The sequence below is a fragment of the Calidris pugnax genome, unplaced genomic scaffold (assembly GCF_001431845.1).
Source record: "Calidris pugnax isolate Ruff unplaced genomic scaffold, ASM143184v1 scaffold318, whole genome shotgun sequence".
NCBI lineage: Eukaryota > Metazoa > Chordata > Aves > Charadriiformes > Scolopacidae > Calidris > Calidris pugnax.
The window spans coordinates 1,062,894-1,079,541 of record NW_015091062.1 but is presented as its reverse complement, the minus strand read 5'-3'; the positions used below and the strand labels follow the sequence as shown (position 1 = coordinate 1,079,541).

The 16,648-nt window shown below is 42.9% G+C and overlaps 1 protein-coding gene across 1 annotated transcript in view; it reads right to left on the bottom strand.

Annotated features, from left to right (window-relative positions):
* Nucleotides 1-15,633, bottom strand: part of UXS1 (UDP-glucuronate decarboxylase 1) — a 63,290-nt gene extending 47,657 nt beyond the window's left edge. The window contains exons 1-2 of the mRNA XM_014956717.1: nt 15,452-15,633; nt 566-593 (exon numbers count right to left, since the gene is read on the bottom strand). Of these exons, the coding sequence (XP_014812203.1) occupies nt 566-593; nt 15,452-15,548 (125 nt within the window). The 5' untranslated portion in view covers nt 15,549-15,633. The remainder of the gene's footprint in view (nt 1-565; nt 594-15,451) is intronic.
* Nucleotides 15,634-16,648: the final 1,015 nt, after the last annotated feature.

Here is a 16,648-nt window from a genome sequence, read left to right as displayed (position 1 = left end):
TTGCAGGCGTATGCTGTGCTTTTCTTTTTCTAAGGGCAAAGATTCCAGGGCACTGCACAGGATTTTTTTGCTTTTCAGCAGTTAAACAATCAGATTCTCTCCCAATGAGGAAAAACCCTGAAAATCACAGTTCTAATTCTAGGTACAGAAACATAATTACAGCAAGCCATGGAGGATCTGCTGGTCTTCAATGTTTAAGCCTGCACTGTCACTGAGATATGGCCAGATCTGCATTGAGGAAAAGCAGAATCTAAGCCCAAGTGTCCAGCTATGCCAACCAACTTGCCTGAAAATGTGTCCAAAACAGAAGATGAATTTGTGTAAAGAAAGGCAGATGATGAACTAAGAGTATGATCCTAAACAAGATTTGCAGCAGACATAACCCTGAGACTGAACACCTTGTATTTAAAAAGTGGGATCAGCTGCTTAGCAACTATACAAACAGCAAGTGTGAGCTACTGTTCTAGTTTCTCCCTACTTGATACACAGGGATACACATTGATGGGAAAGGTAAGTTAATTGTATTGCAGATAAGGACGTTCAATACAAAAGATATATACATTACCTCATATTGACAAAGTTTCCCCATACAGCTGGAAAATAAGAAAAGAGTGAACATTAGTGTCATATAACTGTACCTGAGGTCATTTTTTTCTTATTATCATGAGAAGGAATTTAAAAAGATATTACATGTTACACACAAATTATGTAAGTTACATACATAATATACACACACACACCCCCCAAGTGACTAGAACACAGTTTAAAAGTATAGGAAGAATTCTCATGAAATTACCTAAGACTATAAAAAAAGTAGAAAAATACAGTAATTCAATAAAAAAGGACTAGACTTGGATTCCAGTGCACACCTAGAATTATCTGACCAGTAAATCGGCAGATAAACATATCACACCATATTACATAAACAAAATGTACAAGAATTCTCTGAACTATAATTTGACACTACACATACATTAAACAAACTAGAGCTCCGGGCTTGTTATTAGGGATACTGAAAAAAAATGGCAAGAGCAAGAAAGGAGTGCTGTAGGCCTGAACCACCCCAACTGGAAACTGCAGACTGACAAGAGTAAAAAGACTGGACACTACACGTGATAGTTATACTGGTCCAAAGGGATGCCACAACAGTCCTGCATCAAAGGTAGCAAGTGCTTGTGCACATGTGAATTCTCTAATTATGTATATATTGTGATGGAGACACAAAAGGTACCTAAGCAACCTAACCAAATGACTCACTAAGCAAGCAAAGGTCATTTATTACACTCTTTGTATGGAAAAGTTTTAAAGACGACAAACCATGGTGTAAAATAGCCCAGCAAACATGTATCAGCTGTTTCTCCTTGTTCACAAAAGGATTCATCTGCCCAATTTATTTTCTACTGAAAAGAAAATTATCTTCTGAAGCTGTTCAGGGTTTATGTGATTACACAAAGACAAGAACACTGATTTTTCTTTTAACTTTCAACTAGGACACAGAACGTAGTTTAAAGTGAAAAAATGAGAAGCCATAAACCAGGCTATGCTAGAGCCGACAACTTCAGATTGTCAAGACAAACAAGGTTAATACAGAACAGTTACATAAGGGACTCTGCAGCAATAAGCAACACAGGAATTGTACCCAGAATATTGCCAGAACATCATTCTGCAATTGCTCTTTCAGAAACAAGGCTCAACCTAAGGATCTAAATTACACCTCTTAAGAAGGAGTAGCAGCCTATGTGCAGTATTAACATACATATAGAAAGCTTTTGAAGTGTCCTCAGTTTTTGTAAACTGTGCTTCAGGTCTCAAGTAGCAGCTAATGAAATATTTTTCTGAGATTCAGGCTTTGCACGTACATTTTCATGATTATTACTTATTGAATTCAAGCAGACAATGAGGTGTTACAGGAACAAGAAAACAAAATGCTGCTACAGTCACAGGCAGCTTCCATCCAAGAGAAGAAACATAGCCAGGAAAGAGGAGCTGAGAGGACGTGGGTGAGGATAAGAGTAATGCGGTGGCTATTCCACCTTTTAGGGGATGGCACAGCCACTGAACTGTTTTTACTTACTAAGTGCTGCTGAGTAATTCAAAGAGTAACTCAAATGAATCTGTGACTACCATACAAATTGTAGGAGGGCACTACAGTTGTGATATCTGTGGTGGTATCATAAAACGTCTGTCCTCTTCTGGGAAAAGACAAGGAAGCTTTATATTAGAACAGACGACCAATAAAATTCAACTGAATTTAATAAATACTGTGGATTTTATGTTAATTAGATAAAGTAAATTATCTGGGGGGAAGAAGGGATACAGTGTTGAGCAATAAATTAAATACAAGTCTGTATATCCTCTGTCTAGGATTTTAGAATTATTTATGATAACATTAATGGAAAAACGCCTTTTGTTTTGTTTGGTTTTTTCCCCAGTGAATGATGATCATCTGGCAACTACAGGTACAGAATTCTCAAGTTATGCATTACTCAGCCACACTTGCAATCAGTTATTTTTCCGGGCTACAGAAACCCATACAAATAACATATCGTATTGTTTACACGGTGTCAGGAAACATCTGAGCTTAGCTGGTGAAGCAGGAATTGATGAAAAAAAAAACAACCAGAGTCACCAGCTGCACCACAAATACCACCCTGCCAGTTTTGTTGCAAAGACAGTGCAGATACATTGCATACAAGAAACCGGCTTCCTAAAGAAAACGTGTTAATTGTGTGTGCTCAGTATCCACAGCAGAGAAGAGGAGCTCAGGAAAGCATTCATGTTCTTCCAGAAATATTGTGGTTGATATCCCAGTTTTATAGGAGTACATGACCTGCCATCAAGTTTCTAGGAAGCAAATTTTTGTACTGTTGCAAAAAAGAATGAAATGGCAAAATAAACCACATAGGAAATACCATACGGAGGGATATGAAGAACTCTGAAGTCTCTCTCACATGCAGACAGGTACTGCAGAAACTCACTTGAAAATACTGCCCCCACAAAGGCTTCTGAATGCACAATTCTAAGAAGAATCTCTTCAGGTACTGCGTGTTCACATACAGCTTACATCAAGGGTGAAGGGATGCGAGCTAAGGTTTTGCACTACAGTGAAATTAAGGTTTTTTGGGTTTTTTCTCAATGCATACCACAATTGTTTATATAACAGGCTTACACAGCTGCAGAACCAGCAGTATGACTATGGCGTACAGAAGATTTCCTTGATTTGTTGCTTCCTTGACCTAGAGGTTATGCCAAGGCCAGTTTGGCATTCAGGCAAGAATGATGGAAACATATTAAGGCAAGTGGGCCCAAATCCACAAGCAGAATGACCCAAAGTTATACGTCCAGGACAAAAACCCTCATAGGCACCATAAAACCCCTTGACAGGCCCACCAAGTTTAGGCACCAAAAGCTGCAGATATGGATGGTTAAAAAAGCTTCCATACCAGCAAGGTCATAAATCAGGCACTCCACATAAATCCAGTTTTCAAGAGCATCAGGCTCCTCATGGACCCAATATGAGTAAATGCTAGCATAGCTGAGTGCATCGATGTAAAAGTCAGTCTTAAAAAAAAAAAAATTCCAACTCTAAAACCAAATCATTTAGGCCAAGAGGTATTCATCCAGGACAACAGTCCTGTGCCAATTCTCAGACCTTAGAGATTTCATACCCTCACCCCCCCACAGCCACACACACAGCTCTAAGAAGAGCTTCCTATTCATCCAACCAGAGAGCTTTCATGGACAGAAAGTCTTCCTGCCATCTAGTGAAACTCTATTCAAGGGAAGAATTCATGATTAATTGGACTAGACAGACAGAAGCATGACTTGTCATCAAGCAATTAAGACACTCACCTACAAGAGAGAAGAAATAGAGGTTCTGCTTATTTGCTCAAAGACTATCTGTAAATCTCACCCAATGACTGATTAAGGTAATACTAAGTTGTCATTAGGGAAGAGATCAGAATATCTGGATTGTTCAGAGACAAGTGAGAGCCTGGTTTAATGGCCTGTAGGAGAAAGATGTAGTCCTGTTTTGACTCTATCTGTTCTGGGATGCTTTCTACCCACTGCATCCCTTCCATAAAGTGATGATAACAACCATTTTTATTGTAGCATTTTCGCAAGGATTAATTGCAAGTACCATGAAGATTAGAAATACATCAGAGGCATTAATCACTCCCACAGACATTACACTTTAAAGTGACAGCTTCCAGAGAAAAAAAAATGACATGCCTTAGATGAAGCAATAAAGAGCTGTTCTTTTAAAAAAGAGATTTGTTGCTTAAAGCCTTAATCACAGTATTGTTATTAAAGAGGTATTTACATTTTGCAAACTAAATATTAATCACTCATGGTTTTCCGAAAACCCCTATCTCTTCTTTGTTTGGTTTGTTGTTGTGTTTTTCTTTCCCCTCCAGTCTCTGAGAGATAAAGCTATAACTATTTGGCAAGCACAGCCTTATGGTAAAATGGTTGCAGATTTGCAAGACTTCTCAAAACTACATTACACAAAAGCCAGTCAGTCACAGATGAATACAGAACGTTTTTCTTTCTACTCGATAAATTTATATTCCTGGAAATTTCAACGTTTGTTTGGTTTTTCTAGAGAAGACCATTTCTGAAATTGTGCCGGATGCAGAGCAGTACAATGACTGGGCTACTTTCAGTAAAGTACTATTTCAAGAGGACTACTCCTTTGCATAAACGACTATTCCTTTGGATAAAAGCCAACCCTGCCTGCATGAAGTTAAAAAAAAACCAAAATAAAAAAAACCCACAAACCAAATCCAAACACAGAATCTGTTAAGTCACACTTGAAAAAGTACAACAGAAATCCCAAGCAATTTGCTGTTAAGTAGCCACTATTAAATGCACACTTCCTTATCTGTCATCGTCAGACTTTTAGCTCTGCCCCGCTGCATTTCATAGCAGGCAAGCTATTCTTCTAGATCCTCAGAATATAGGAACAGGATATATGCTTTCACATGAATGTCCTTTGAGCCTGTCATCTGCAATGATACTTACTGTATAGGTTTCTGTAGAACACAGATAACTGCTCTGGGAACCTTGTGTGCATTAACTCATCCACAATAGGCTAGGGAACCAGAAAAATAACACTATCACAGTCTGAAGGTGGGAAAACCAGAATCTCTAAGGAAGCCTGTGCCTTTGCCCCAGGATGACCCCTCTTCTCTGGGTCTCTTTAAAATGACATTAAAATCAAGTCATAGACTATCACAAGGCACTGACCAAAATAAACACTCATAATCCAAAATTATTAGTGACAATATCAGTTTCAGCATCATACACATTTTAAAACAGGTTTTTTAAAAAGCAAGACCATGATGCCCATAGAGATCCAACTGTACCAAAATCAGATGCAACTTCTCTTAAAACCATTTTCTTTCCCAATGGCTTTGGTGTTTGCACTTTCAAGACACTCAGTTAAAGAAACTTTTACACAAACTATTGTCTAAGATTTAGTTGAAAACAGAGGATTTTTCCCCTGTATTGTCCTCTCCATACAACCTCTGCTCCTCAGAAAAAAAAAAAAAAAAGAGCATAAGGTGATGTTCGTTGTTAACAGATCTCACCATCAACAGAAACAGCATTCAGAAACAATATGAACTGATATACATTCGTAAGCTGAATTTCTAGAGCAAAATCATAAGTTCTGAATGTCTGGAGTGGATTGCTTCAGCCAAACTTTTTATTTCAGAGAGATTTTTTTCCTTAAATCTGACTCTGCACAGTCCATCAGCAGCTTCAGTCTCCTGATAGAAATAAGCTTTTTGTCTCCAGAGGAAAATTTGACAAAAAGGTTAAGTAGGCAAAGGGAGTTCATAAAATGCAATAAAATGCTTATTATTTACAGACGTATTAAAGTCTTAATTTAATTCTTTTGCAGATCTCAATCAGGTATATCATAATGTAAAGAAAACTATTATTTTCTTTGGGAAACTATTATTTCTGAAACAACATCCTTGTTGCTAAATTGGAAAGATATGGGTTTGATGGATGGACTCTTAATGGATAAGGAATTGGCTGTGTGATCACACCCAAAGAGTTGCAGTCAATGGCTCAATGTCCAAAGGGACATCAGTAACAACTGGTGTCCCTCAGAGGTCTGTATTGTGTTCTGTGCTGTTCAGTACCTTTATTAATGACACAAACAGCAGGATTGAGCACAACCTTGACACATTTGCAGATAATACCAGGCTGAGTAGTGCCACTGAGGGAAAGGACACCATCCAGAAGGACCTTGACAGGCTTAAGGAGTGGGCAAATATGAACATCATGAAGGTCAATACAGCCAAGTGCAAGGTCCCACACTTGGGTCAGGGCAATCACCAGTATTAATACAGGCTGGGTTACAAATGGACTGAGAGCAGCCCTAAACTTGGGGATACTGGTGGAGGAAAAGTTGGACATGAGCCGGCAACGTGCACTGGCAGCCCAGCCTGGGTCAGGGCAATCACCAGTATTAATACAGGCTGGGTTACAAATGGACTGAGAGCAGCCCTAAACTTGGGGATACTGGTGGAGGAAAAGTTGGACATGAGCCGGCAACGTGCACTGGCAGCCCAGCCAGCCAACTGTATCCTGGGCTGTATCAAAAGAAGTGTGGCCAGCAGGTCAAGGGAGGTGATTCTGCCCCTCTGCTCCACTCTCGTGAGAACTCACTCGAAATACTGTGTCCAGCTCAGGGGTCCCCAGTACAAGAAAGACATGGACCTGTTGGAGTGAGTCCACAGGAGGGCCACAAAGATGATGAGAGGGCTGGAGCACCTCTCCTGTGAGGACAGGCTGAGAGAGTTTGGGTTGTTCAGCCTGGAGAAGAGAAGGCTCTGGGGAGACACTATAGCAGCCTTCCAGTACTTAAAGGGAGCTTATAAGAATAACAAAGAGAAACTTTTTACCAGGGACTGCAGTGATACGACAAGCAGCAATAGCATTAACGTGAAAGAGAGCAGGTTTAAATTAGGAAGGAAGAAATTCTTTACTCTGAGAGTGGTAAAACATTGAAGCAGGTTGCCCAGAGAATTTGTGGATGCCTGGAGGCATTCAAGGTCAGGCTGGATGGGACCTTCCAGTACTTAAAGGGAGCTTATAAGAATAACAAAGAGAAACTTTTTACCAGGGACTGCAGTGATACGACAAGCAGCAATAGCATTAACGTGAAAGAGAGCAGGTTTAAATTAGGAAGGAAGAAATTCTTTACTCTGAGAGTGGTAAAACATTGAAGCAGGTTGCCCAGAGAATTTGTGGATGCCTGGAGGCATTCAAGGTCAGGCTGGATGGGACTCTGAGGAACCTAGTCTAGTGAAAGATGTCCCTGCCCATGGCAAGAGGGCTGGATTAGACGATCTTTAAAGTTCCCTTCCAAGAGAAACCATTCTATGATTTGCATTTCAAACTGCATTTTATAGTCTAGATTCCATAACAAAAAAAAAAAATCCTCAGCTGGATTCTATCTGTAATTCCAGTAGGCTGTTAATTTGCTTTAGAAAATTATTATACTGATGAGAATACATTGCAATATTTGTGGAGGTAACAACATACAATTACTAATCATAACTTTGTATTACAGAATGTCACCTTCCTGGGTGAAGTTTATGATTATGCCTTTGGGGAATGCACAACAACTTGAATATTCAGTTAAAAAAAAAAAAAATCTACTCCTCTGATATGTCTATACAGATGTTTATACAGCACTTAGTTCTTCCTGTTATACTTCCTGAACTGACGCCTTGTTCAACAGTAAAGTTCCTGCCCCAAATCAAACACAGCAGGTAGGAACTGTGGCTTTTCCACACGGGAAGTACTCTAGACACCAGGATACAGGGTTTTCTGAAGGGAAGATACTCTCTCTAACTTGGATAACATCACCTCTCTTTGTCAATCCTTCAACTAGTCATCACCTAGCAAAATAAAGGCAACATAGTCACCAGGATAACGTTTCTGTACCTCAAGACCGAGCTTTAGCAAACTGATAGACTCCTACAGCTGTGAGATATAACATTATGCAAATTTTCTTTCTTTACAAGAGTTAATGGAGCTTCATACTGGATAAGAAGCTAACCATGAATACTTGTTCTATCATTTTACTTAGCATCATCACTTTATGACTGAATGCTATTTTTCATTTCCCAGATGGCAAATTCTTTCCAGCTCTTCTGTTAAGTCTTTTTCTCAGTTCTCTGTTCAGTGTTTCTGTTCCTTCCTATGTCATATCTTTAGCATACCATTCTTTACCACTACTCATCCATTTTTGTCTATCCTTTGTATTTTGCCACAAGTAACGTAAGGCACTCCAATCGTTAGTCACTACAAACAGAGAAAAAAAAAATAAATTCATTATTTACAAAAAAAACCCCAAACAGAATGCATATAACTCATCACCATTATGAAATTCCAAACAGGATCCTTGATTTCCATCACTACATATACTTGAGTGTGCCTGGACATTATAAAACTTTCTAGCTTTGAATTTACTGGCTTGAAACAGCAAAGTGGTTTGCAAATATGTTGACTGCCTATAAAAGGTTTGAATTCCCAAGGGAAACAACAGAAGGACTTTGACCTATATCTAACTGGAGTACTATGTAATAATTACATTCTGATTCGGGTCAAAATTATTTCAGCAATGGGAAAGCTAAGCAATCTAAATTACGAACATCCCTGTATCCCCTTTTCACTTAAAAATAGAGAAAGAACTGAAAACCCTAAGTGTATTTCCTTAAACAGCAGAAGATGATGAATAAAAACTATGAAATGACATCTATCACCAGATAAATCCGATCTACATAATTCAAATGCACAAAATGTATTGAGAAAAGCCATTTCCCCTTTGCTTTAAAGCAACATGGCAGGTTAAAGAAACCAAGAGCAACTTTCTAAGCCAACAGACCTGTACACGCTGCTGTTATGGCCACGCATCTCCCTATTTCAAGTGAAGGAAAAATAAAGCAGCAGAACTGTTATCTCAACAACTGGACTATATCATATGCAATTTTACACAAAACATGCTTTCCCCAATCTAGCTGGCAGCCCTGATTTTTCAAATGCCTTTGAAAACAAACAAACAAAAAAAAAGGGAAACTGACATCTTTAACTTAGTCCTTGACCTTCCCTTAGTTTCCCTTGGTTTCTCAGACATGGCTAGCAGAACTGTGGGACATTTCTCAAGGAACTCAAAGAGGCAGAGAATATTCCATTTTCCTAAGATAACAATGATGCATCAGCATGCATGTCAAACCCCAGGCACCCAAGGTAACATGACTCAAAATTAGGGTGACACTCAAACGAAGGGTCTCGACTCATTATTTTCAGCACTTCAAGTTTGTTGAGTGCAAGGAGTGTTTTCAGTGGACTTATGCCATGCTCCTATGGTCAGCACTGTAACTGAAACAAACTCACTTTTCCCAGTTATCTTTTACAAACCCCTTTAGGTAACTTGGTGCAGTAATCCCCACCTCTCCCTCCCTAGGGTCCACAAACAAGAAGTTGAAAACTACTAGTTTCAACTAAACTCTGCTTTGGTCAACCAAACTCATAGAACTGAAATAAGCAATGTAAATGACATGGAAACACTGCCCCTTTGCAAAAGCACAAAGGAGAAAGAAGATGAAAGCTCCTTAGAGTGTTTGTCCTTGATTAGAATGATGGCAGCACCACCTCCTGCACATGCAACAGAACAGACAAATACTAAGTCAGGATAAAGTATTCAAGACAGATACTAGAGAGAATTATTAAATGGAGATAAGCTGGGAACCATACAAGTTCATTTCTCCAGGATACCAAAAAATTGGCTTAAAACATAGTGGCTAGCAAAGCAGAGTTGGAGTCCATTTATCTCAACTGAAGCATGAAAAAATTTTCATAAGCTACATGGCTACGGCTAGTTGGAAGGAAGCCTGGTGAGCAGGGAAGTGTAAACTGTTGAAGACAGTAAACTTATTTGCATAAACCCACAGATGAAATGCAGCTCTGCAGGACATGAAGCCAGCAAGCAAATGTTTTTGGTTTGGGTTTTTTTGGTGGAGAATCCATGGCATGCTGACACAAAAAGCAGGCGGGCCTGATGTCATATCAGACCATTTCTAACTCTTCCGTACCCAGTCAATCCTGCTGTCTAGTTGTAAAACACCTGGGGAAGAAATATTTCTGGTATTCTCCACAGCAGTGCTGAATAACTAGCCTGAAGCAACAGGACAGGACCAAATTCACAGCTACTTTTCTATTACGAAAAGTGAAAGTAAAAGCTTATCAGAACACAACATTAAGCAGTATTTAACCTTTGTTTTGAACACATGAAAGACAAGCAACATCCAAGGGGCTGGCAAGACTCAAACCACAAAGCTTAACTCACACCTTGATATTCTGAGAAAATCACACTATGTTCTTCCTAGCTGATGGAAATCTGACAAAAAACAAACGGCTAACCTTGTAAAACAAAGAGTAACAACCATGGAAACCAAGGTTGCTGGGAGAAGTCAAGCCACTATACTGCAGGATGTACTTCCCTCACATTATTTTGACATTTTGTTTGTAAGTTGTTTCAGTAGCTGTGCTGTAATTTATCTTATAAAGGTAACAAGGTCTTAAGCTTCGATCTCATGACAGCACCCTTCCTTCTTTTTTTCCCTTGGAAATGAAACAAGGCTACTGACACACTTCCTGAGAACTATTTGATCTACAAATACGCAAAGAGAGCTGTTCTACTTTACCAGAAATAGAGCTCTTAACTTTATTTTCATTAAGAACATGCAACTCCCTTGTTATACCAAGACATCAGTAGATTATTTACAGTAGCATCAAGATTAAGGGAAACCATGCAGATTTATCAGCTCTGATCTTTAAATCCTGGCTACAAAATTTTACACGGTATTTCCAACAACTTAAATAAGGTCCTGATCCTACAAAGACAGCCTCACTGAAGCATCTCAGTATGCCCATATAAAGCTGAATAAACATTTAAAACTCTAAAAGGAACAAGTTTAAGGTGTCTATGTATTGACATAACCCCAAAACAGGTGGGCTTCTCAAAAATAAAACTCTCAACCTGCATATAAGTTCCTAATGTTGTGGTGACACCGGATTTTTTTTAACAATACCCATTTAATTTGTTGCTAGTTTATTATCTGTCTACATTTCTCATTACAGACAACAAAAATGTATTAAATCCACTTCATTTGTGTTTATAATCACCTTGTGTTCTTAAGCTGTGGTTTCACAACAGTTTCAAGATGATGCACATGTAACCCATGACTGAAAGGATTTGCTTCAGTTCACTTCCACATGCCTCCCCCTCCTTTGGCTGGCACTAGCACTCCTGCAGTATCTTGCTGGGGTTTAAATCAGAGACAAGCTGTAGTGGAAGGCTTTGTCCCTTTAAAAGGGCAATGAAAAGTCAACCTTTGGGCAAGGCTTCCCATTATACGTAGCACAGTATAGCCATGCAATGTTCACAGAAGAAAACAGCACTGCAAGTGAGTCAACTAAGCTAATTCTGAAAAATACTTGTGAGTAAAAAAAAAAAAAAGTGAGTAACATTCTACCAGATTACAGAGTGATTTTGACAGCTCACTAGCTGCACCATCTCCAGATTGATCACTTGGGCAATCAGGAACAAAATCATCCCTTTCACCTAGGGCCTACAGGTAAGGTAAATGTAATTTGGTTAAATTCTGTTCTCTTCAGTTTTGCCATGGAACAATCACTTAAGTCACAACAGTTTTTAACTGCCTGCTGCATGGAAATGCTCCACTGGGGTTCTATTTTTATATACACAAACTATGTCTAGCACACTGTTTCAAGTTAATAACTATTAATAGAGATTAGCTTTCATAGAATCAAAGAATGGTTTGGATTGAAAGGGACCTTAAAGATAATCTTGTCTCATTTCTGTAAATGAGACATCAAATATTACTTTAATTCAAACCCAGATATAAAGTAAGGATCCTTCTCACTCTAAGTGCCACTAGGGAAATCAGTCAAGCCCATAAAGAGTTCAGGGTATCTTTAATGTGAGCCTGACAGAATCACAGAATGATATAGGGTTGGAAGAGACCTCTGGAGATCATCTAGTCCAACCCCCCTGCCAAAGCAGGTCCACCCAGAGCAGGTTGCACAGGAACGTGTCCAGACAGGTTTTGAACATCTCCAGAGATGGAGACTCCACCACCTCTCTGGGCAGCCTGTTCCAGTGCTCTGTCACCCTCAAAATAAAAAAGTTCCTCCTCATGTTTAGATGGAACTTATGTACAAGTTTGTGCCCATTTCCTCTTGTTCTGTTACTGGGCACCACTGAAAAAAGACTGGCCTCGTCCTCTTGACATCCACCCTGTAAGTATTTATAAGCATTGATCAGTTCCCCCCTCAGTCTTCTCTAGACTAAAAAGACACAAGTCCCCCAGCCTTTCCTCATAAGAGAGATGTTCTAGTCCCCTAATCATCTTTGCAGCCCTCTGCTGTACCTTCTCCAGCAATTCCCTGTCCTTGGACTAGGGAGCCCACAACTGGACACAGTACTCCAGACGTGACCTTACCAGGGCAGAGCAGAGTAGTGCACGGACTGTGCACCTCATGTCACAGTGGCACTTTAAGTAACATCAACAAGTCTCCTTAGATGAGACACTAACTGTAGATCTGCAAAGCATGTGACAGCAACATTGCCAACAGCACTGCCAGCTGCCCATTTCACCACTGCACAGCCTCCTCGGTTGGGCCAAAACAGCTGTCTGAATACCCACACTGCCCACCCTGAAAAGGTGATTTTAGTCCAGACCACCTCCTGGTGCACAGCACAGAAATTTAAGTCCTTGTATGTGACGGATGCTGGTGGGATACGGGAGATGTGGAGCTGGCATACCTAAGGCAGCTTGGCCATCCAGCACCTTGAGCTGTGGAACTACCAAGAGAGCCACTCAATGATTCTTGAGAGTGAGATACAGGCCTTTCAACCGCCTGTACTAAGCTCTTCCTCTAGTTTGCAAACTCTCACAGAGAAGTTCTTTGGGCATGTTTGTAACAAATCTGCATTAAAAGGCAGAAGCTTTTTATGAAATAAGACACTTTTAGAAGAGATGCTCCCTAAATGCTCTCTCGGGGTTTCACACACAAACTGAACAAATGGCACTATCAAAAAAGTCCTATCTCCTAGTTCATAAAAAAATAATGCACTTGCTAAGTATTTCATTCCCTGTAACATAATGTGCTCCAAATTTGATTCCCCGTGTACTAACTCTGAATGGATATGCATGGAAAGGAGGTGCACAGCCTGAAAACACTTAGTCATTTGGAGAGCACTTGAGAAAGGAGGAGTGTAAGAAGTGCCAGCACATACACCTACACCAGCAGCTCAGTTTTCTCAGATTCTATGCTATTTTAGTCTGGCATTATCTGACTGCAAGCAGAGCACAGTGATGATTCAGTAATATTGCAAGGAGTGCACTTTTAGGATAGGAGGATGGGATCATAATCACTTCCATAGAAAAGGAAACAAAAAATAGTCTCTCTAGACTCTATTAGATCAGTGGCATCTGCTAGTATATCATACTATTGAAAAGACACCAGAGCCATAACTAATGATTCCACTACTTTTGACCAGTAGTGAAAAAACTGAGAAAGACAGCAACTTGACACATTAGATTTCCAAAAAAACATACTCTCATCAGGCATCAGCCTTTGTAAACTCTTTGCCACATTGACCTGCAGACCCTCTCCTCCACCATTTTTTCTGAATCCCAAAGAACAACCAGAGACAAGCGGTGAGAAGACTTCTATGACTTAACAGCCTAGGCTGCAGAAATCATATGGCAGTTTTTCCCTTCCTTAAGGCTAACTTTCACCCACAAAGCTAGACAGTAAACACTAACTACTGTCCACAGAATCTAACCAATAACCAGGTCCCAATCACCATGTCAATTGCCACTCAATTCCAGTATTTTCACAGCAGCCTATTAACTTTGTTTTCAAAATTAAGTACCATTTGTGGCAAAACATCAAGCCCTTTCAAAATGAGAACCAACACTAAGCTGTCCCTGCTTCAGTATGCATGGAACCTGAAGGCACTTGGGCAAACAAGCTCTCCTGAAAGTCAGAGCTGGCATGTAACTGCAACGTTAACAGCAGTATCTAAATAACGAGATCCTGCAAACACAGTAACATATGGCAGACAAGGAATTCCTACATTGTGTTTCTGGGGTAGGAAACACCACCCCTTCTGCCAAATTCCTTGAGTTGTACCTCTCCACCCTCCCAAAGGCAAAGGGAGGATCCTAAATCTGATACACACACCCATCCCCAAAGCTACCTCACCTATGCGTGTTTTGAAGCATCATGAGAATCACTCGTCCCTAGCTAAGCTGACAAGGCTTCAAAGATCCTTCCTCGTGATGTGTCATCTACGTAAAATCTACCTGAGTCTGAAAACACAACAGGCTAACATTAAACAAACTGCATATGAAAAATGCAACAAAAAGATCTGGACAAGAAAGAGAAAAGAGCTGACAGGACAACGTTATAAATCCGAGACTCCCTTTGACTCACGCCTAATAACTGAAGTCATAAACATGCCTGTCAGTGGTTATTCTAAGACTTTCCCAAATACCTTTGTGCCTCTCTTCAGGCTCTTAAGACTCCAGCTACGTCCTGAGCTCGTAAACAAACAAGCAAACATTTATTTACTGAGCCCCCAAAAGGGCACCAGAGGATTTCACAAAACCCAGACCCGGGGTTGCCCTGGAGAACTTCCCCGCAGGCTGGGTTCCCCTCACGCAGCTCCCAGCTTAAGATCCAGGCGGACGAAGCGCGGACCCGCCGAGCGGCTGCGGAAATACAGGCTCCTTGAGCCACGTCGGGCTCCCGCCGCTCCCCCCTCGGCCTCCACCGGCCCGCCCCACCTCACCTCACCCCACGCCCGGGGCTCGGCCCCTAGCAAGCCTCCGGCTGCCCCTTCCCCACGGGCACCGAGAGGAAGCGCGGCCGCCTGGCCCCCAGAGCACGAAGGGGAGATGGGGGGGATTCCTCACCGCCCAGCCCTCCCGGCGGGGCACGGGGGGAAACACCCGACAGGCCCCCCCGGCACGGCGCGGCCCGCCCGCCCGGTAGCCCCGCCGGCGCCCTCCGCCACGGCCTAGCCGGCTGCCCGCCGGACTCGGGAAAGTTTCAGCGGGGCGGGAAGGCGGGGAAAGTGGGGGAAAAGAGGAAATCCCCCCCGACCCCGCCGCCCAGAGGCGCGGGGGGCTGCCCGGAGCCCCCTTCCCTGGCGGGGCCGGAGCAGCCGCGCTGCCGCGCCTCGCAAACGGGCGGCGCGGGAAGGAGCCGCCGTCTCCTTCCTCCCCCCTCCGGCGGCGAGGGGCTGGGGGGCGCCCAGGCCAGCGGGCAATGAACGGCCGTGCCAGACCCGCCCCGCCACCCCCGCTCGCTCTCTCGCTCACTCACTCACAGGCGACATAGGCGAGGAAGGCGAGCCCCATGAGCAGCTTCATCCTCCTCCGGTTGATGGCGGTCAACAGGCGTAGCAGCGGCCCCTTGCTCACCATGCCCAGCGGCAGCCGCACGCAGCGCCGGCCGCCCGCCTGCCCGCACGGCCGGCCACGCCGCCACCCGCCGCTCCGCTCCCTCCGCCCGGGAACAGCCCGCGCAAGCGCAGCAGCAGCGGCGCCCGCCCGTTCTCCCCCCTTCTTCCCCCCCCTACCGCCGCGGATGCGGTCGGCGGCTCAACGGCGACCGGAGCGGTGGCGGCCTAGCGCGGCGCATGCGCGGGGCCGTGCTTCTAGCCGGTGTTGAGGCGGGGACGGCCCGTCTGTCCGTCCTGCCCGAGAAGCGGCGGGCTCTCGGCCTGCCTGGAGGGCGGCCGCCTGCGGCAGAGCGTCCCTGAGGGAGAAGGGAGGGCGCCCACGGCCGCTCCGTGCCCCTGGCCTGGCCTGGCTTCAGCCGCGCTGGTCTCGGTCGCCTTGCCCGCTGTGGTGGCCCTCGGGTGGCGGCCTGCTGGCGTGGAGGGAGGGAGGGACACGGGGATGCAGGTGGACAGAACCTGTGCCACGCTGTGCCTTTCAACACCCAGCAGCTTGAAGGCACCGTTTGCCTCATCCCAAACACGCTTTCCATAACCGCACGTGTCACTTTGCTACGGGAAGTGAAAAATGTCGTGATTCTTCCTTTTTTTGCCCCGAAGTAACAGTTCATGAATTTGCCTCTGCTTAGGCAAATTCATAACTCTGCCATTGCAGTTACTTTGAAGTGTTTTGCATTTCTTCCTCAGGTTCCGTCCACAGTCCTCGTGGCCTGTTGCAAACAACGTACCCCTGATTGCCTGGAACAGTCAGCACCTTCCTCACGTGTCAAAACGTGTTCTCCTGCCTGTCAAATACACCCAACCCGGAGAGAAATCTCCCACTACAACCTAACCTTCCCCTGCCATCACACGGGTTCTAGGGAGTGCTCTTCCTCACATTCATCTCCTGCAGGAGAAGATCGCAAGAACTTGGAATTAAATGACTAGTTTCAATCATTTAAATTCAGTGTAGAAATACGGCTGTTTACACTGAAGAAACTATGGCCTTTGTAAAGACCCATGGAGATAACAAGAGTTAACTCCTCCTTCTTAGGAGGAGTAATGTCAGCCAAATGGAAGGGTCAG